Raw genomic sequence first — 19836 nt, forward strand, 5'->3', positions numbered from 1 at the left:
GCTCTGATTGGCCATGACCCCCTGCGCGGCCCAGCCGCGATTGCCGGAAACCACTTCATTCCACTTCCGGCCAGGCGACCCCGTGCTGTGGAACCGTCTCGCTCTGACCCCACGACATGATATGCATTTCCCACGCCAAACACCGCACCATGAATCACCTTGCACAAACCCCAGGGCCAGGCCCTGATGACCGGCCGAGAATGGCGTCGGTCTTGCATGCCTGCTCCGTGTGCGCCACGTGGCCCGAGCTGTACAACATGCCTCTGCCCGATCGCAACTTCGCTGGCCATAGAGGCAAGAAGACGTTTGCCGTCCGTGCTGAACATCCGCGGCCGCCAGCGAGGACTGAAGGTACGATGTTTTGGCGAACCCATGTACAGTGTGCGTTGATCTGCCATTACGCACATGGACAGCACTCGTGTTCGCTCAATTTTGCTGTCGTGTGCGCGGGGCAAAACCCGATCGATATAATTAGTCCAAAAATGGGTTGAAAAGTACGTGCCACCCGTATCATGCACAACGTGGCATGGTTGTCGTTTTACTATTATCGGCCTCTGACGATGTAGCTATTGGCACCAAGCTACGAGCCACGCTCTTGCCGATATTGGGTCATTTGCTTCTGTGTTGTGCAAACCACCATCCGTATAGCCTCTTAAGAGATATTCATCCGTATGCCTTTTCAATGCAACCAGCAATCTCTCCCCAGATCATCGGAAATTCGAGTCGATCATCTCGAGCTGCCGAGCATATTGTATAACTCGCCACAAAAGTTGGGTTGAGGGATTGCTTGAGGATGGGAGCTCTGTGCTGTCGATGTTCATGTGGTATTTGAGCGCCCCTTCTAAGGTGCTGTTTCTTCAATCTCCTCGGTATGTGTTCCATGCAGCGTGGGCATCGTATTGAGTGTGCTTTCTATGGAGGGGTGTCCAGTGTAATGCCTGCTTGGCCTTTGCTGAGAACCCATCTCAGAGCGAAGGGTGCATGTGACTCGGATTTGCCTCAGGAATAATCAGAAAAGAAGAGTAGGAATGAAGTTAGAAATGAAATGAAGAAGAAATGATGCAAGCAAACCTAGCTCTGAGATCCTCGCAACGCACACCCCTGTTGTCCCGCTAGACAAGAGGGAAGGGACTATCTACATGTATATTAATGGAATAACTGTCTTGGGACCACTATCTGTTGGATGCATGCGGTTCCAAGAACCGCAACACTATATATATACACATCTGATTCCTCAAAAAGTTCAGTGCTTTGGCAGATCTTTGGTGTGCAAGTCCTTGGTGAATTATACAATACAAATGTTTGTATATTACTCTAAAATTTAGCTGTACAAAGGTTAAAGTTGGGTACGTGTAAAGGTACTGGAAGTAATTAGTTTGAATTGTCATATTCATGTAATGTTACATTAGACCTTGTTAGCAAGTATGACTACCACTTTTTATCATTACAGGTAGTTCCATAAATACTAGTTATCATGGAAGAATTATGACATCCTCTGGTTCGGAAGAGATCAGCTACACACCATGAGCAGTGCATAATGTGAAGAAGACAAACACTAAGAGCTTCTGACACCAACACAAGATAGATTGTGCGCAATTAATGGCGTTTGACAGGTTCAACAAAAGTTGCGAAATGACAATTTCCAGGCAGAAACTGAGCTGCTCAATCATGTTTTCTCCCAGATCACACGTCCAATAATTTGCTGGCACAATGGTTGCGTTTCTCTGATACTAGTGAAGAGAAAATAGACTGACTGAAAAAAAAACTTTGATGCAAAATCACAGCTACCACACTCCTCATCCTAGGCAGGAGCATCCTCATAAAGACCACTGCGATTACGGAGCTAATCACATCCTCTAAATTGGAATTGCTGTCTATTTTGCCAACAGGAAACGAAGGAGAAGATTCATGATATACAGCAACTGCATGTTCATCAGTCGATACATGAGGCTTCCAAGTATGACCAGAAAATGAGTGCGCATTGCCTTTGTCAATGATCTATGTGCTGCTGAAGGCAAATACCATCGAAGCTGCAATGTGAAATTTAAAAGGAGAAAGGAAAAAACAAAAGAAACTGCAAGCGATATATTGTAATGATCTGGCTTTGTCAAGAGCTGGAGCAGTCTGATAAGCATGAAGATGGCATGGAGCTAACAGACATGTGGAGCCGTTACACTGCGATACCCAATAAATCTCGGATGACAATTCCACCATCCTTTGTAAGCCGACTAAGCACGTTTAAAGATAAACTGGCGAAACAAATTCAGAGCCGATACGGAGTTGTTTTGCTCCACGATCAACCACAAACAGAGACACGCACAGTGCTGGTACCTGTTAAATTCCGCCATACCCTGATATCTGCTATGCTAAGGGACAAAAAGACAGAACTGACTATTCTAGAATCTGATGCAGCACGATTACACATTATGCGTGTGCACTACCAAACAAGTGTCTGGAACCAATCCCACTCTCTCCATCCATGTCTCTCATGTGTTCATCCATGGGGTGCATCCACAAAGCTGGTGCCATGCTTACTCTCCCTCCATCCGATTCCGAAAGCTTTTTCAGAGATCGTGTCATATGGATGCACCAATGGCTGCCTCAGTTTGTGTTGCAGCTGCAGACAACTGAGATTACCATGTATCGAAGGTTGCAGATTTCATAGCCAAGACAGCGCATGTCAGAACATTTTGGAGGACTGATATCTGAAATTCAATACCAGTCTTCACATGACTTCTGTCATGTAGCATTGCTTTGTAGTTCATTTATTTGGTGTTGAGGGGGGGGGGTGGGGGAGGAGAGTGTATTCTGGTCATCTGGGAGGGGTAAATTACCTTATTATTTGAGGGAATGTTGGAGGTCAATTTGCTTTTGGCCTGTCTGCTGTTGAGGAATTGAAAGGAAAAGCCTTCTTGTGTTTTTCATTGCCAATCATGAAGTACCGCCTCAGTGGTCATTTTGAATTGTAGCGGACATGGGATTAATACATACTCTAAACTTCTCAGTCTGTTGTGTTTTGTAGTTGAAGTCTCAAGCCAATTAAACCTTAGAAAACTGAAAGATCTTGTTTAAAATGAAGACTGTTGAAGCTACGACAGAATATGTCACAAAAACAAAATAGAATATTGCCCATTATTTTGAGCCAGCCATTAAAGGGTTAAAAACTCAGAATCTAATGTGGCAAACACCATAATCAAACTCAGTGAATATATCCAAAAATACAAATTGAGCCTCAATGCCAATCATTAACATGAAATGCTTCCAACGACCTTTTTTCAAAAATATGTGGTAGCAGAGGCACTTTCAGCTCTCCATGGTGCCCAAAGTACATTGTATCCACTTACAGCCGTAAATAGCACCACGCATGATGAAGAGTTTGGTTGATCAAAAACATACCTGACTACAAACTTATTTTGCATTTTCTCTTTTCTATTTTGGCTGGTAATCGTACATTGCCTTACCCCCCCCCCCCAAAAAAAAAAATTAACCACTCATTTTGCAAACAAACTTGATTTGAACAATCTTGGACAAACATAATAAAATGGACTACATATATTATCATCTGGTGGCATGTCATTTGCCACCACACAGTGCTGGAAACCATGAAGATATCAAACTAATGATATGTTGTGTGACAACCTGATGCATATTTTGCCAAATGTAGAGTAGATTTTCAAGCATATTACTTGGCAGAGGTCGGCTTTTCTGAAGTTCCCGATCCATGTTCCAGACAAAATACCTTGATGATATAATGGTGAGAGGGTTTCATGTATACCAGCACATTTTGCAGTGTTGAACACATTTACTGCAAGAAGATGGTGCCACATGGCATACATCCAGAAACACCTATTTTTTGAAGAGATGGAAAATGGGCTGCAGTTTCTTTCCTCATGGGCACCACGTAGTACTGACATTCATGCCATCAAACACATCTGGGAACATATCGATCAGGAACTATGGGAAAGCCGACCTCTGAACTAATACAGCCAGAGCTGCAACATAATCAACTCCACAATGGGCAAAATTTGAATCTGGTGGTCACACAGAAATTCAGTGATTTGATGCCTTCCTGAATCCAAACACCATTTGATGCCAAAGGAAATACTACCAGATACAAATGCATGTAGTCTATTTGTATCACAGATTGTGAAATTAAGCTTGTTACCTCCGCCACCACAGGTGAAGGAGGTTATGTTTTCATCCCTTTCTGTCTGTGTTTGTCTGTTTGTTTCTTTGTTTGTGTGCAGGATATCTCAAAAAGTTGCAGAGGATCCGGATGAAATTTGGTGGACAGGTGCGGTGTGTGACAAGGACGAACTGATTAGATTTTGGTGAACATTCGGATCCGGATCCGACGACTAGAATTTTTTAAGTGATTCTTTACCTTTGAGAGATAGGGCCAAAAATGATATATAGCACGATATCTCAAAAAGTTGTGGACGGATTCAGATGAAACTTGGTAGACATGTTGGGTGTGTGACAAGGACAAATTGATTCAATTTTGGTGAAGATCTGGATCCAGATTTGATCATTCTTTCAGTGATTCTTCACCATTGAGAGATGGGACCAAAAACGATATAGTACTGTGTAGCATGATATTTCAAAAATCTATTGGGCCCGATATGTTCTCGTAGATCAGGCAATGCGTGGTGGAGGTATGCGCTCTACTGAGTGCCCTTTAGTTTATAATCAGTGGTCATTTTACTCTGGCAAGACACTATCGAGGCTGGTCCTGCATTTAAAACTTACAATTCACCTTTGGACCTGGTTTAAAATCATTGTGTAGAAGGCAAACATGAGAACCTATTCTTTCTGCTAATACAATCTCTATTGATCCCTTCTACTTGTGTTGTATTCTCTTCAAACACCGGATTATGAAGAATACATTTTGGAAGGAAACATTCGGTAGAGTACTCCAATGCCAATATTTGAATTGTAACTTTTGTTGTGATCCAAACTATCATGTAATTAACAGTCTTTGTTGACCTTTGTTCCAATGTTGGCCATGTTGCTCAAATAAACCATAGAGTATCTTTGGAGACAGCAAAACTGTGTTCTGTACAACGATGGTAATCCATTATTTTGTGCATTTTTGCCCTTCGGTGCATCGAGTGATTACATGTCATAAATTTAATTTTTTTTTTTAATTTAAGTTGTGAAAAGTAGAAAACGGTCGTGAAAAAAATGAAGAGTAATACTTTACGATGGAAGACGAGCAAATAACAACCACTGAAGTTTTGCTAACTGCAACAAAAAGCAAGGAAATTACTTGAGAGATACCATTTCTTCCAGGAGAAGGCTGTCCCATCCACCATTCAATCGCTGTCCATATGCATGAACATAGGAAGAAACTTGGCGGGCACGCCGTGCCATTTCAGCCCAACGTTTGCCAGAGTCATGAACAGAAGGCACAGAGGGTGGTCGACCAAGGTGTGCTGTCACTGCATAGCGCCACCAGGCACGTGGGCTGTAACATATTCATGCACAAAATAAAAAGAACCATCATCAGGTACATAAAACTATGAAGAACCATTTGGTGACATTAAACATCGCATTTTAGCTGTATTTTTAGTGATACAGTAAAATGGAAATCATCTTATTTTTTGGAAAGCGACTCAAGAAAATTATAAATGATGCAAGCAAAATCTGAATTTATAAATATCTCTGAACAGTGCCTATAGAAAGTCGACACACCCTTTCAAAATTTCCACCTTTTGTTGCCTTATAGCCTGAAATTAAATCGCAGGAAATCAGACATATTCTACCTTTATTTACACATCGCACCAAACAACTTCCAAGTGAAAAACAAATTCTACAACTTTCTGAAAATTTATGAAAAATACAAAACTAGAATATCTTGGTTGGATGTGTCCACCCCCCTAAGATAATACTTGGTGGAAACACCTTTGACAGCAATTACAGCCTTGAGTCTGTTGGGATAGATCTCTACCAACTTGGCACACCTTGATTCTCGGTACAAAACTGTTCAAACTCAGTCAAGTTGTGTGAGGGGTGTTGATGGACAGCAATCTTCAAGTCATGCCACAGATTTTCGATTGAATTTAGGTCAGGGCCCTGACTGGGCCACTCAAGGACATTTAGTCTTTTTGTTCCTTAGCCACTCCAGTGTAGCTTTGGCCGTGTGCTTCAGGTCGTTGTCATGCTGAAAGGTGAACTTCTGTCCCAATTTCAGCTTTCTTGCAAAGATCAGCAAGTTTTCCTCAAGGATTTATCTGTATTTTGCTCCATCCATTTTCCCTCATACCCTGACAAGTGCCCCAGTCCCTGCTGATGAGAAACATCTCCATAACATGATACTGCACAAGCATGCTACACAGTAGGGATGGTGTCCTTTGGTGTTGTGCTGTGTTGGGTTTGCGCCAAATGTAACATTTTACATCTCGGCCAAAAAGTTATATCCTGGTTTTGTCAAGCCACAAAACTTTTTGCCATGTGGCTTCAGAATCTCCGGAATGTTTTTTTGCATACCTCAAAGAGGACTCAAGGTGGGCTTTTTTGAGTAATGGCTTCTTTCTTGCCAACCCACCATAAAGGCCAGACTAGTGAAGTGCTTGGGATATTGTCACATGCACACAGTGACCAGTCTTTGCCATAAAGTCCTGTAGCTCTTTCAAAGTTGCCATTGGCCTCTTGGTGGCCTCTCTGATCAGTCTCCTTCTTGCTTGGTCATATAGTTTGGCAAGATGCCTGGATCTCAGCAGGGTTTTGGTGGTACCATACGCCTTCCACTTCTTAATAATTGTCTTGACTGTGCTACAAAGGATATTTAAGGCCTCTGAAATATTTTTATTCCCATCCCCTGATCTGTCCCTTTCCACAACTTTATCCTCGAGGTCTTTTGAAAGCTCATTTATTCTCATGGTTGAGTCTTTGCTGTGAAATGCACTACCCAGCAGAGGAAACCTACAGGAACAGCTGATTTTATTCTAAAATAATCAGAATCATTACAATTTAACACAGGTAGGGGCAAATTAACTTGGTGCGTCATTTTGAAGGTGATTGTTGACACCTGAGCTAATTTACAATTACTCTTATTATATGGGGTTGGACACTTCTCCAACAAAGATATTCTATTTTTTTTTTTCAATTAATTTTCTGAAATTTGTGGAATTTGTTATTCACTTGGAAGTTGTGGGTTACGATGTATAAATAAAGTAGGAAATAGGCTGATTTGATGCAATTTATCCAGGCTTCAAGGCAATAAAAGGTGAAAATTTTGAAAGAGGGTGTAGACTTTCTATAGGCACTGAAGATCAACACTGTATAACCAAAAAAGGTCTTGTGCCATTTGATTCTAAAAAAAAAATTTTAAGCCCATTTATAAATCCCAAGATATCAGGACATGGATGAATGGCTCACAGAAATTTAGGTCTGTCCCAATTTTTTTATGTGGCCTTGGTGGCCTCTCTTCCAAAAAAGGAACACCTTCCAAAACTCAAAATTTGAAGAAATCCAACAACCACACAAATACCAGCCAATAACCTGTCCTTCCGACAACATGCAAATTTTTAACAGGAATCATCACAGAGAAAATGTACCAACACCTGAAAACAAGGAGGCCTAGAAGTAGAACAAAAGGGATGCAAGAGATGATGTTGTGGAACAATAGACCACCTACTACGAAACAAGGCCATACTCAAAAACTGCAATATGAGAAGAACCAAATTGTCCACAGCCTGAATAGATGATAAAAAAATATTTTGACAGTGTCCCACATTCATGGATGATAAAGTGCATGCAAATGTACAAGATAAATCACCAAATAATCAAGCTAACTGAGAAAGCCATTAATCTATGGAATATCACACAAATCCTGCAGCACTCGGAAGGAAAGATCGAAATACCAGGAGTGAAGATATGACACAGGATCTTCCAAGGAGACAGCCTTTCCCCCCTCCTGTTTTGCCTGGCTCTGGATCCACCAAGTAACCTCATTAATGAGCAAGGACATGCATACACCTTATCCAAGAAAATAATGTCCAAAGAAACAAGAAAGGAGACATATCTACTTTACATGGATGATTTAAAACCTTTTGCACCAAATGATGAAGAATTGGCAGAACAACTGAAATGAGTAAAACGGTACTCTGATGACATCCAAAAGGAATTTGGCTGAGATAAGTGTGCCAAGTGCACATTCATGCAAGGTAGACCAAGAAAAATGGACAACATAAAAATCGAGAGAGATACATCAATACAGAAGCGAGACAAAGAAGCATCTTACAAATACAATACCTTTGAGTACAAAAGGGCCACCAAATACATCATAAAAAATGAGCAAAATAACCTCCTTCATCTTCGGTGGCAGAGGTAACAATTACCAAAGAATACCTGTGTCGAACAAGGCTGATCCTGAAAACATACCTCTCTCCAAGAAACAAAATCAAACCCATAACCCACCTAGCACTACCAATAAGCAGTACCAATAGTAACAATCAGTATCAGCACATGAACACAACATTATGCAGATGAAATTTTTTTTTAAAGAAAAAAAAAAGGTATCTCTCACCTTGCAAAAAACATCCAAAAACAGGTGAGAATAGAAGATGTCACACACCAAACCGAAACAGCAACAAATACGTCCCCAACAATTGCAAAAAAGGCAAAAGAAAAATACAATACAAAATACCAACAGATATATAGTGACAACTGGGAGAAAGCCAAAAGAGCAAGGAAATATTAATTTTTTTAAAATAAAATAAAAAGGATTGACCAGATTGGGGATAGACAAAGAAGGATCACTGGAATTGCTAAGGAAAGGTTAGCTCAATTAGGATGGAGAATAAATCGTATAAATGCCTAAAACCAAGGACACAACAAGAATGGCTTCTTTTTTTTAATGGCAGGACTGAGCCAATCACACAAGCGTATATTTTGCAAGGTAGAAACAGAAAGCACGAGTCACCTCCTTTCGGGATGAAAAAAAACCTCATGTCAGAGCAGCTGTACACACAAAGGCAAAATAAGGTATGTGGAGTAAACCACTGGCACATCTGCAGAGATTTCAATATCACAGTTCCACAAAACTCATGGAAACATGAACCAAAATCAATCATTGAAAACAAGGATATAATGCTCACGTAAGACCTGATGATCCCATTCAGCGTGAACATAGAAAACAAAGCTCTGTGACCGGACATAGGACTCAGATTCAAAATGGAAAAAAAGACATTGCTAATTGAGGTTTCAGTAACCAGTGATTTTGGTCTCAATAATGTGGAAATCAAGAACATTGCCAAATTTCAACACCTAAAGAATGAAGTGAAAAGATCCTGGAAGCAGAAGAGTTCCGAAATTGTCCTAGTGATAATTGGAGCAACGGAAATGACAAAGACGAACCTCAAGAAATGACAAATGACAAAGAAGTACCACAAACGAACTACAGTTGGAGGCTGTCCGGGGTTCAGTGACAATCCTGAAAAGAGCATTCGGAACAAAACTCTGAGAACAACACAGCTTCACAAGTGATGCCATGAATGACAATCCTTCACCGAAACGAAGGTGGATACTTCGAGTCCTTGGAGGACTCCGTTCCACTTTCCAAAACCCGAATTATGGAGATAACAATCAACAACGCACATACACGATGAACAGGCAAAATACGGAGAGGAAATTGGAGGATATGGGTCCGAGAAGCTCAACGGGTGAAGTAAACCTCAGTAACAGAAATAGAGAAAACATGAGTTGCTTGTAGGCAGTGAAGTCTAGTTGGGAAGTACTTAATGGCAATGAACTCAAGAAACCAGTTTCACAGGCAAAAAAGAGCAGTATGAAAGAATGGAACTGAGCAATGAGTTTACAGTTGACAAAAAATAAGCAATATGTCCAAGGGGAAATGAGTTTGGTGGAAGCCAAACATGGTTTATACACAAGCATTGCTTCTTGTTCTATGGTGACACGTATATGGCATTATTATAGCCAATTAATAACTCATTCACCAACTCATGATAAGATCAAGGAGTTGGAGAAAAGATTTGTTGAAGTCTGCTGCAATTATTGATTCCTTTCAATTCCATATCAAGGAGTTGGAGAAAAGATTTGTTGAGGTCTGCTGCAATTATTGATTCCTTTCAATTCCATGTGATGAGGCAGAAGGGTGACTTTATGGAGGTTTTATATAAAAGTGATTTATGCAAAAGGCTTCAGCTTAGAAAGCCAGCAAAAACCAAACTACAATGGAAAAGTCATCTGTCAATTCCTTAATCTCTTGAACACCCCAGTGCAGTAGGAATACAATATGCTCCATTAAGAAAAAAATTCTAAAAACTGGATAAAATGTTGTTTATGTCTGCATCGACCACGTAAGCCTGTTAGAGGTGACAAGTCATTTCAGAAACGCATGCCTCTTCCACACACACCTCTCTGTAGGACGACGAGATGGCCGCCATTGTCGTGCATCTGCAAGTCGTTGACGCAATTCCAGCTCATTTGAGAGGTCAGACATTGCATGAAATTGGTCCTACAAGTTCAGCATGATGTTTTAAAAAAAAGAAAGACAATCACAATCACAATGTTTAATATCACATTCACTTAATTTCCAAATTACCAGTTGTACAAAAGGCTCCAGTTGATATCTCACTAACACGAAGATTCCCCAAAACTATCTGATTGTGGGTTTGATTCCTTGCCAAACAATATACATTTGTATACAATATACTGTCATTCAAATGCCATGACAACTGAGAATGAAGCACAAGAAGACCATGCCATATGGAAGGTAAGATGTTCAAGTTGGTGTTGTAGCCAGATTTAGCTGAACTCCTGTAAAGCTGAGAGCTGAGTAGATGTCCCATGGTCAATACAGATTATCGGAAAATCGATTGAATGGAAATAATTTTTCAATATGTATTGATTCTCCAAACACAAAGAATATACATTTGTATACACGGTACTTTGTAGAAGACTCGAAAGGTCAAGTGGAAATATGGGATAAAATGGCATTTTTGAGGTAATGAAATGTATACATGAATGAAAAGTATAATGCAGGTCCCAATGAACCACTTCTGGTAGCCGCAAACTATGGTGAGTTCAGCACTCATACCTGCAGATGAAATAAAACATGAACTTTGAGGGAATGGTCCATTCAAGTCCTCTTCACAGGATTAGAGTTAAGGGTTTGGTTGGTATATCGTCCTTACCAAACAGTCAATGTGTTTCCCCCCCCCCCCCGACTGTTTTTCCAGTATATTAAAAGAGTCCCCCTTTGTTCCAATGTTGGTGTGTTTAGCGTCCACTTTCCTGCCATCCCAACTCTTTAGCAAGTCTTAATCTTGCATTTTGGAAAGCTTCTTGACGCCAAGCTAGTCTAAGGAGAAATATGACGCCTACATTGGACTGTCATAAACATGCAGCTGGCTCATTGATTGTTTTCAGGTTGGGGGTAATTTTCCTGCCTTGTCAAGTCTACTGTCTGCACAAGACACTAGTCCACCCATTGTGGTTGACTCCTCATGCCCTCAGAACAATTTCAGACCAGAGAGTTGGTGTCAAAGCCACCCAATGCTCATCTGTTTATACATTTATCGTTTTTAAAAGACGAGTCTAATAATATTTTTTATAAAGCATTGCAGTGAAGTCTGATCCAAATAATTTTAAAGCAATATATTGTTGCGAATTCGCGCCCGCCAGCGTGCGAACGGCCACGTAACTCGAATCGCGGCACGTCGCCCACCGGACGGACAATTCTGTCATCACCCTCTCGGACTAACGCCGGGAGCTAGTCACGGGTGGGCCTTTCGGCCTCATCACGATCATGCCAATCGGCCCCTCGCGTGGGATAGGGTTGTTCGCCAAACTCGACCTACCTAAGTACCCACGCGGAGGGTAGACCGGGCGATCGCACCTCGCCGCAGGTCGACTCCGGACACGGGCCACTGAAGCGAACCGTTCCGTACCATCGGGATAACCGAGCGGTGTTATCGTCGGCCTCGACGGTTCCGATTAATTATCGGGCATATTAAGCCCACTACCAACCCTTTACGTGAAGCAAGATGGAGATTCAATTAAAGAAAAGACGAAGCGAAACGGGAAAACCGTTCAACATGATGCACATTTATTCCGCGGCACACGGAGAACACACATATACAATTACAACAATTATGCACCTAAAGGAATTGCAACAAAAGAAACACAACAATGCAGAGATACTACCGACTACGCGAGCACACGGCAACACTTAAACAGTTTTACTTTACAGACGGCGCCAACAACACATTTACTCAAAAGTAAAAGAAAAGGCCACCCTCAAAGACAAGGGGGCAGACGGGGCCTGTGGGCCAATATTTGCGCAGGACCTGAAAGAGTGGTCAGGTCCGCGAGACCGGGACCGAGACCGAGACACGCTACCCGTGTCTTTGTGATGAGCCGCAAATGTGGTGGCGCGGCGATGCCCCAACTCCGTGCTCCTACGCGGGTTTCGTTGGCACTGCTTGGAGTGGGGTGGGAACGGGGCCCCCTTTTCGCACTATCTCAGCGCGGGGGGGGGAAAAGGGGGGGAATCGTTGATACTCTGAGGAAAGAGGATAGCTGGCTTGCTTGGGTCCCGCGACGAGCGATTCCACTGCGAGCTCGTCGCCGACCGCCGTCTTCCTTGCCTCGGACCCGAGCTACTTGGTCTCTTCCCCCATTCTCCTCAGCCGACTGTAGCAAACCACCTATACGCCCTAGCCTCCCGACTCCAATCCGCGCTCCAAGCCGACTCTGCCCCAAAACTCTCTTCGCCCTTCCAAGGCCGACTCCCCGCTCCTCAAAGGCAGACTCTGCGCTCAAACCGACTCGACCGCGCTCCAAGCTTCCTCTCTCTGCAGCTCCCCGACAGACTCCGAACCCTGACAGACTGCCCAAATTCGCCCCGCGCTCGGCGCTTTATAGGCCGGCAGGAGAACCCATATGCAAATTTCTGGATCAGAACGAGCTCGGGGGTGGAGCCACGCTCGCCCATTGGACGGAGGAAAAGGGGCGTGAGTCTCCACTGATCCGAGAATTTGCATATCTCGATTCTACACCGACGTGCCTGGAGGCGGGGCCAAACTGCCCCGCGCTTGCTGATTGGACAGATCAGAAGTGGGCGTGTAGCATTCCTGATCCGAATTCTCCTCGGAAAGGCTGCATTTTGCACGAGCCCAGGACAGCCCGACGCTCGGTGTTCACAGGTGGTGCGGGAATGGCGGTAGGAGGAGAGGTGAAGGTGGTGGAGGGTTTATGGTGGTGGTTTATGGCCATGGTGCCGTTTGGAATGGCGGTGATGCGATGTTTGCGGGAGCGAGTTGTGAAGGTAAAGATCGTGGCTGTTGGCGTTGTTGTTGTTGTTGTTGTTGTTGTTGTTGTTGTTGTGAAGCAGCGTTGTGGTTGGTGGTTGTTGTGTGATGGCGGTTGAGACGTGGTTGGTTCAAAATAAAGATAGAACAGAAAAACGGCTATCTTAAAGCGTCGCAGCCCGGATGAATCACATTTATTCGCTCTAAACAACGGGTTTGGGGGCTAACTACACATGTACTGACAGAGATATCTCACCTACGGGACCTGAATGGTGGTTTGCAAATTTCCTCAACCGCAACACTACCGCCTCCCCTTTTTACAGACTCGTCCCAAGTCGTCAAATTTTCGTGTGCCATCATGTGTAATTCTCCCCTAGTACGTTTTACCTACGGATCCCTGAGTGCGACATTCATGGTATTCGTGTCCCCAAAATAAATAACCTATGGGCTGAGTTACTAACTAAACAAACCCACTCATTCAGACAACTTAAATAAAATTTCCGGCGCAAAGACACACATGCCGGGGATGCACTCATTTGTACAGTACATCTTAATCTTAACCTTACAAAATTAACACTAAACCATGGCCCAGGATCAATGGACTCTGCAAAGAGAAAGCAGTTCGCAGGGAGCCAGGCTGCTCGCATGCAGTCTCTGGCTCAAGCAATGCAGGTGACAGGGAATGTGGCTGGCTACTCACACGCAGTCCAAGGCCTTCCCTTTTTAAAATGAACTCAGTGAACCACAACGGTGCATGGGCTGCACAAACGCAGTCTCCTGGTGCGGCTGCCCGCAAGGCAGTCCCTGCAGAACACTGAACGGCCACTGACGCAAGCAATAAAACGGTGCACGGGCTGCACAAATGCAGTCTCCGTGCCAGCTCAAGTGGCACAGGCAATGAACACAACGGATGGATGGATGGATGGATGAATGGATGAATGGATGGATGGACGCAAACACGGTGCACGGGCCGCCACTGCAGGCCCGTGTTGTAGCTGTCAACAGGGCAGTTCTCCCAGCTTGCAAACTGTTGCCTTGATCCTGGCGCACATGGAAATGAACAGGGGGGGGGGGCAAAGCAAAATTGAATGGGGGCTGGTGAACATGGGCAGTGGGCATGGCATGGCAAAGGCAGCAGGCAAACACAGCCTGCAGAACCAGGCCGCTGCAGGCAAACACAGCCGGCAGATGAACTGGCCGGCACAGGCCTCGAAGTACCGCAGCTGCAGACGATCCGGCCGGCACAGGCCTTGCAGCAACACAACAGCTACCGATGAAGTGGGCCGGCCTTTGTCTTGCAGTAGAGGTTGGTGGAGGGAGTGCGGTGGTGCTGGCCACTCGGAAGGCGGGCTCGGACCTACCCTACGGTCTCCCTCCCAACCTATCGCCTTTGTCTGTCACTGTCCATACCCACTCCCTTAATTTGTAAAACCCAATTTAGCCCCAACTTATTTTTTTGTTGTTTTTATGTTTACTTCCCCACTATAATTCGCCCCCTAACCCCCTTTATCGTCCTTGTTCGGCGAACCTATCCTATCACCTAGCCTACTCCTAACCCCTACGTTCCCTTCCCGGAGGGGAATAAGGGAGGGCTGGCGTCCTGTGTCGAGGCCCAATTCAAGCCTCAAGATGGCCTCCCCAGACTTCAGCGATCTATAACACAAAGTGGGTCCAGCGGCCCACAACGAGAGCAAGGGGATGGATGGTGCGGAGGGGTACACTTCCTAATCTACCTTAACCATTAACCTTTAAACTACCCCGGGGCTTTCAACAAGCGCCTCTCGCTTAAACTATTGGTTCTAACAAACTAGATTCCCGTCGCCTGTGTTGGTGTCCTCACAATTTCGGGCCTTGCCCCCCAATTTTCTTTCCGTGCCCTCACACGGTCTCATGGCTGGGACGCGTGGCTCCCCTTGGCATGCACGACCCTCTGCCGATTCTCCAGCTATGGCACCCCCGGGCACTACACTGCCTCCGAGCCTACCAGCTCCCAAAACAACGGGGAGTGCCTCCCATGGCACCTCCCGTGAAATGCACACGTGGCAGGCTGGCTTCCCGGGCCCCTTTCCAAGGGTCACCCGTGCCCACAACACTGCCCACGCGGCTTACGGCGCCCCGGGCCCCCGCACCAAGCGGGCGCACCCGTGCCCACTACGCTATCCCGGCCCCCCATGGGCCCTTGGCCTACCACGGCCGACTAGCCTGGTGCCCGGGGTACCCACTCAGCGATACTCACCTTTCACAACCATGCTCCCAGCCTGTCAACAGGGCTCCTGCACCCCTCCAAATGGGTATTGAGCCTACATTCACACCAACAGCAAAACGACTTCCATTTTCCAATTTGTCTAACCCAGCTAACTCACTCTACACTGACCCCGGGGTCCCTTGGGCGGAAGTCACTCCTCCCCCCAATCACTCATCGCACCATGCATTCCCCATTCGCTCGACTCACACAGACCCGCTGGCCTCACTCACTCACCAAGCACATTTTCCACTCAACTCACCAACTCTTCAACACACACACACCACTGAATTCTGCCATCCTTCTAACTTCCTACCCAAACTAACTCGTGCTTCCACGTCGTCCCTTACACTATAGCACGTTCCATTTAACACTACGTAGCTAATCTACGTCCCCACTACTCACTCACAAGTCTTTCCATGTCCTCCAAAAAATGTCATTTCCCATTTCCCTTCCTAAATCTGACTACAATCCCTCTACCTAATCCATTCCACGGGCCCCATGAGGACTTACCCCTGCCCCATGGAGCCGGTCTAGCTAAGCTAACCCTTCCCCTTAACTCGTTGTATCCTGTGCCCAGCTCAAGGGGATCATGCACCCCTTGCCCAGGGAATCCTGTTCACCCGAAAGTGAGGCTTGCTTTTTTTTTATTGCGCAGCACCAGCGCGGCAACTCGCAACCTGCGCACCAGCGCGGCAATTCACAGCCGCGCACCTGTGGCGCGACGTCATGGCAGCTGTTCGCGTCCCTCTTGGATGGTACCATCCAGCAGGGATTCACCCTCCTGCCGGATTCCAACCACACACACGCAGCCGTGACGTCACCCAGCGCATAAAAAAAACACAAGCATCACGTCTCGAGGGATTCCCCACGCAAACACATGTGCCCTGCCCGTTGGAGCTGAACACACCCGCTCGCGTGGAGAACCCGTCTGGTCCAAATCTGTAATCCTGCCTAAACTTTGTCCGTCCGCGGGATCGGCAAATCTACCGCGTGCATTTCCGTACCGCGACTTCACTCCCGCAAGCGAGCACGTGGGGGCCTCATGCGTTGCACAGCACGGACCTCGCGCTCACTGCTGGGTGAACCCGGCACGGTGCTCAAAACATCTACAGCCGCTACTCCGCTTTTGTCCCTCTGTCGCAGTCGTCGTCTCCATTCCAACCACGCACACCTGCGTGTTACGACGCTCACTCTCCACTCCATTACATTCACACCGGGAGACGCGGCTGCATGTTCACACATGCCCACCGTCATCTCCCTTACACACAGCGACCTTGCACACGCTGTCTCTCTCACACTTGGCCGCTCACTCACTCGTGCCATTTCCCTCACACAAACCATACCACTCACACACGCAGGGGCACTCGCCCGCGGTGTCTCATCCACACACGGCGTGTTGGGAAGCACGCACCTCGGCACTCTTGCCACCACACCACTCACACACGGGGTCGCTTCCACACACGGGGGCGCACTCACACCTGGGGTCTTATCCACACACGGGATCTTTGTCACCCACCCGGTCGCTCTCACACACGCCCTTGCACCCGCGCTATGCGTGCATTGCAGCAAGCATTTCGACACACTCGTGAACACACACCGCGACACCACACACACCGGGACAACCACACTGGGGATTCGCATCCCCACAAGGGGCTCCGGGGCCTCAATACCCCCAAAGCTCGGCGTGCACCCGTTCACAGCACCCGTCCCCTCAACCTCGCAAAGCACGACCGAACCCACCTGGTCGTGACTCGCTTCGAGGGAGCATAGCGGCTCCCTCCGTTCCTGGAGGAGGCCATTCAACTGCTCGCACCGGGTCCCTACCCAGTCCGCCAGCTCATCCCCATTATACTCCACTACCTCCGTGTGTGTGTGTGTGTGCGTCTCTCACCCCGTCTTCATCGTGTAGTCTTCCCTCTATCGTTCCCATCTCCCGTGTCTCTGTACATTTATTAGTTTCTGTTGTCCCCTCGTGTCTATTGGTCTCTGCTTCTTTCTGGCGTCTTTCCCTTATCTATACGTAGGTCAACCTTGCTTTAGCCTCAAGTCGCTCCCGTCCTTCCCACTGTTTCACTCCTTGCTCTTTTACGATCTCCGCGTACCTCATCCTTGCTTTCCGTCTTAATTGTTCTTTTCTCTCCCTCCCAATTCCTTTCACCTCGTCTCTTATCTCCTCGTGCACGTCTCCGTCACCCTAATTAGTTTTTCCCTCTCTGTCACCGTCACAGTTTCCGTCACCTCCACGCGTCTCGCCCAACACGTCCCCCGAATTAATTTCTTTGTTCCCGCCTTCACCGTGGGCCTGACAGCCGTTGCACTCCCATCCAGCTCGTTCGCTCCCACACGTGGCGTCGCCATTTTGAGCTCCACTGTCATTGCCTTCATGCCCGCCTGCAGGCTTCGGCCCATGTGCTGCGTCTCACCCCGCAGTTCTTTCATTTCTTCCTTCAAATTCGCCTTAATTTCGTTTGTGTTTGTATCCATCTTTTCGTTCATGCCTTTTATTTCGTTTTTCATTTGTTGCGTATTCGTATCCATTTTCATTTTCATTCCGTTCATTTGTTGTGTATTCGTATCCATTTGCTTGTTCATGCCTTTTATTTCGTTTTTCATTTCGTTTATGGCTTGCAAAATCATTTCGAGTGCATTCGACTGAGCAGATTCGGCACGGATCGGGAGGTTTTGGTGGAGAGGGGAAGGGGAGGTGTCATACACCGCGCAGGCCGCCGCACCTATTTCAGGCTCTGGGTTCAGTTGGGGGAGGTCGTGTTCCTGCACAACCAACATTTCCTGCACAGGGATTTCATCCTGGACCATGGATTCTACACATTCTAAATCCATTTCTAATACCCCCGGCTCCCGCTCGCCTTGAGACTCCATCTTATTTCTCGTAAAAGGTTAATTTGGCCTGCTCGTAATTTGGAGGGAATCGGGGGTCGCTCCTCTCACCCCTGGACCAATTCCCGTGAATTTAGCTGGAGACAGGAGGGCCCGTTTTCCCGCTCTCCGACACCAGTGCCGCGAGGAGGGGGATGAGTTTGTGTCCCACGACCTGACACCAGTGTTGCGAACTCGCGCCCGCCGGCGTGCGAACGGCCACGCAACTCGAATCGCGGAACGTCGCCCACCGGATGGACAATTCTGTCGTGACCCTCTCGGCTAACGCCGGGAGCTAGTCACGAGTGGGCCTTTCGGCCTCACCACGATCATGCCAATCGGTCCCCCGCGTGGGATAGGGTTGTTCGCCAAACTCGACCTACCTAAGAACCCACGCGGAGGGTAGACCGGGCGATCGCACCTCGCCGCAGGTCGACTCCGGACACGGGCCACTTAAGCGACCCGTTCCGTACTATCGAGATAACCGAGCGGTGTTATCGTTGGCCTCGACGGTTCCGATTAATTATCGGGCGTATTAAGCCCACTACCAACCCGTTACATGAAGCAAGATGGAGATTCAATTAAAGAAAAGACGAAACGAAACGGGAAAACAGTTCAACATGATGCACATTTATTCCGCGGCACACGGAGAGCACACATATACAATTACAACAATTACGCACATAAAGCAATTGCAACAAAAGAAACACAACAATGCAGAGATACTACCGACTACGCGAGCACACGGCAACACTTAAACAGTTTTACTTTACAGACGGCGCCAACAACACATTTACTCAAAAGTAAAAGAAAAGGCCACCCTCAAAGACAAAGGGGCAGAAGGGGCCTGTGGGCCAATATTCGCGCGGGACCTGAAAGAGTGGTCAGGTCCGCGAGACCGGGTGGATCCTACCCGTGTCTTTGTGATGAGCCGCAAATGTGGCGGCGCGGCGGTGCCCTGACTTCGTGCTCCTTCGCGGGTTTCGTTGGCACTGCTTGGAGTGGGGTGGGAACGGGGCCCCCTTTTCGCACTATCTCAGCACGGGGGGAAAAGGGGTGGAATTGTTGATGCTCTGGGGAAAGAGGATAACTGGCTTGCTTGGGTCCCGCGACGAGCGATTCCACCGCGAGCTCGTCGCCGACTGCTGTCTTCCTTGCCTCGGACCCGAGCTACTCGGTCTCTATCCCCATTCTCCTCAGCCGACTGCAGCAAACCACCTGTACGCCCTCGCCTCCCGACTCCACTCCGCGCTCCAACCCGACTCTGCCCCAAAACTCTCTTCGCCCTTCCAAGGCCGACTCCCCGCTCCTCCAAGGTCGACTCTGCGCTCAAACCGACTCGACCGCACTCCAAGCTTCCTCTCTCTGCAGCTCCCCGACAGACTCCGAACCCCGACAGACTACCCAAATAAATTCGGTACTTTATAGGCCGGCAGG

At 46.8% G+C, this 19836-nt stretch overlaps 1 protein-coding gene across 5 annotated transcripts in view; it reads right to left on the reverse strand.

The window, feature by feature from the left end:
• Window positions 1-19836, reverse strand: part of VPS13D (vacuolar protein sorting 13 homolog D) — a 429405-nt gene that overhangs the window by 356548 nt on the left and 53021 nt on the right. For all 5 annotated transcript variants that reach the window (XM_085868630.1, XM_085868636.1, XM_085868641.1 and 2 more), the window contains exons 9-10: window positions 10380-10480; window positions 5281-5467 (exon numbers count right to left, since the gene is read on the reverse strand). In XM_085868630.1, coding sequence (XP_085724756.1) covers window positions 5281-5467; window positions 10380-10480 — 288 coding nt within the window. The remainder of the gene's footprint in view (window positions 1-5280; window positions 5468-10379; window positions 10481-19836) is intronic.

This window comes from Eptatretus burgeri, chromosome 2, assembly GCF_056783735.1.
Source record: "Eptatretus burgeri isolate ZD-2024b chromosome 2, Ebu_testis_v1, whole genome shotgun sequence".
NCBI lineage: Eukaryota > Metazoa > Chordata > Myxini > Myxiniformes > Myxinidae > Eptatretus > Eptatretus burgeri.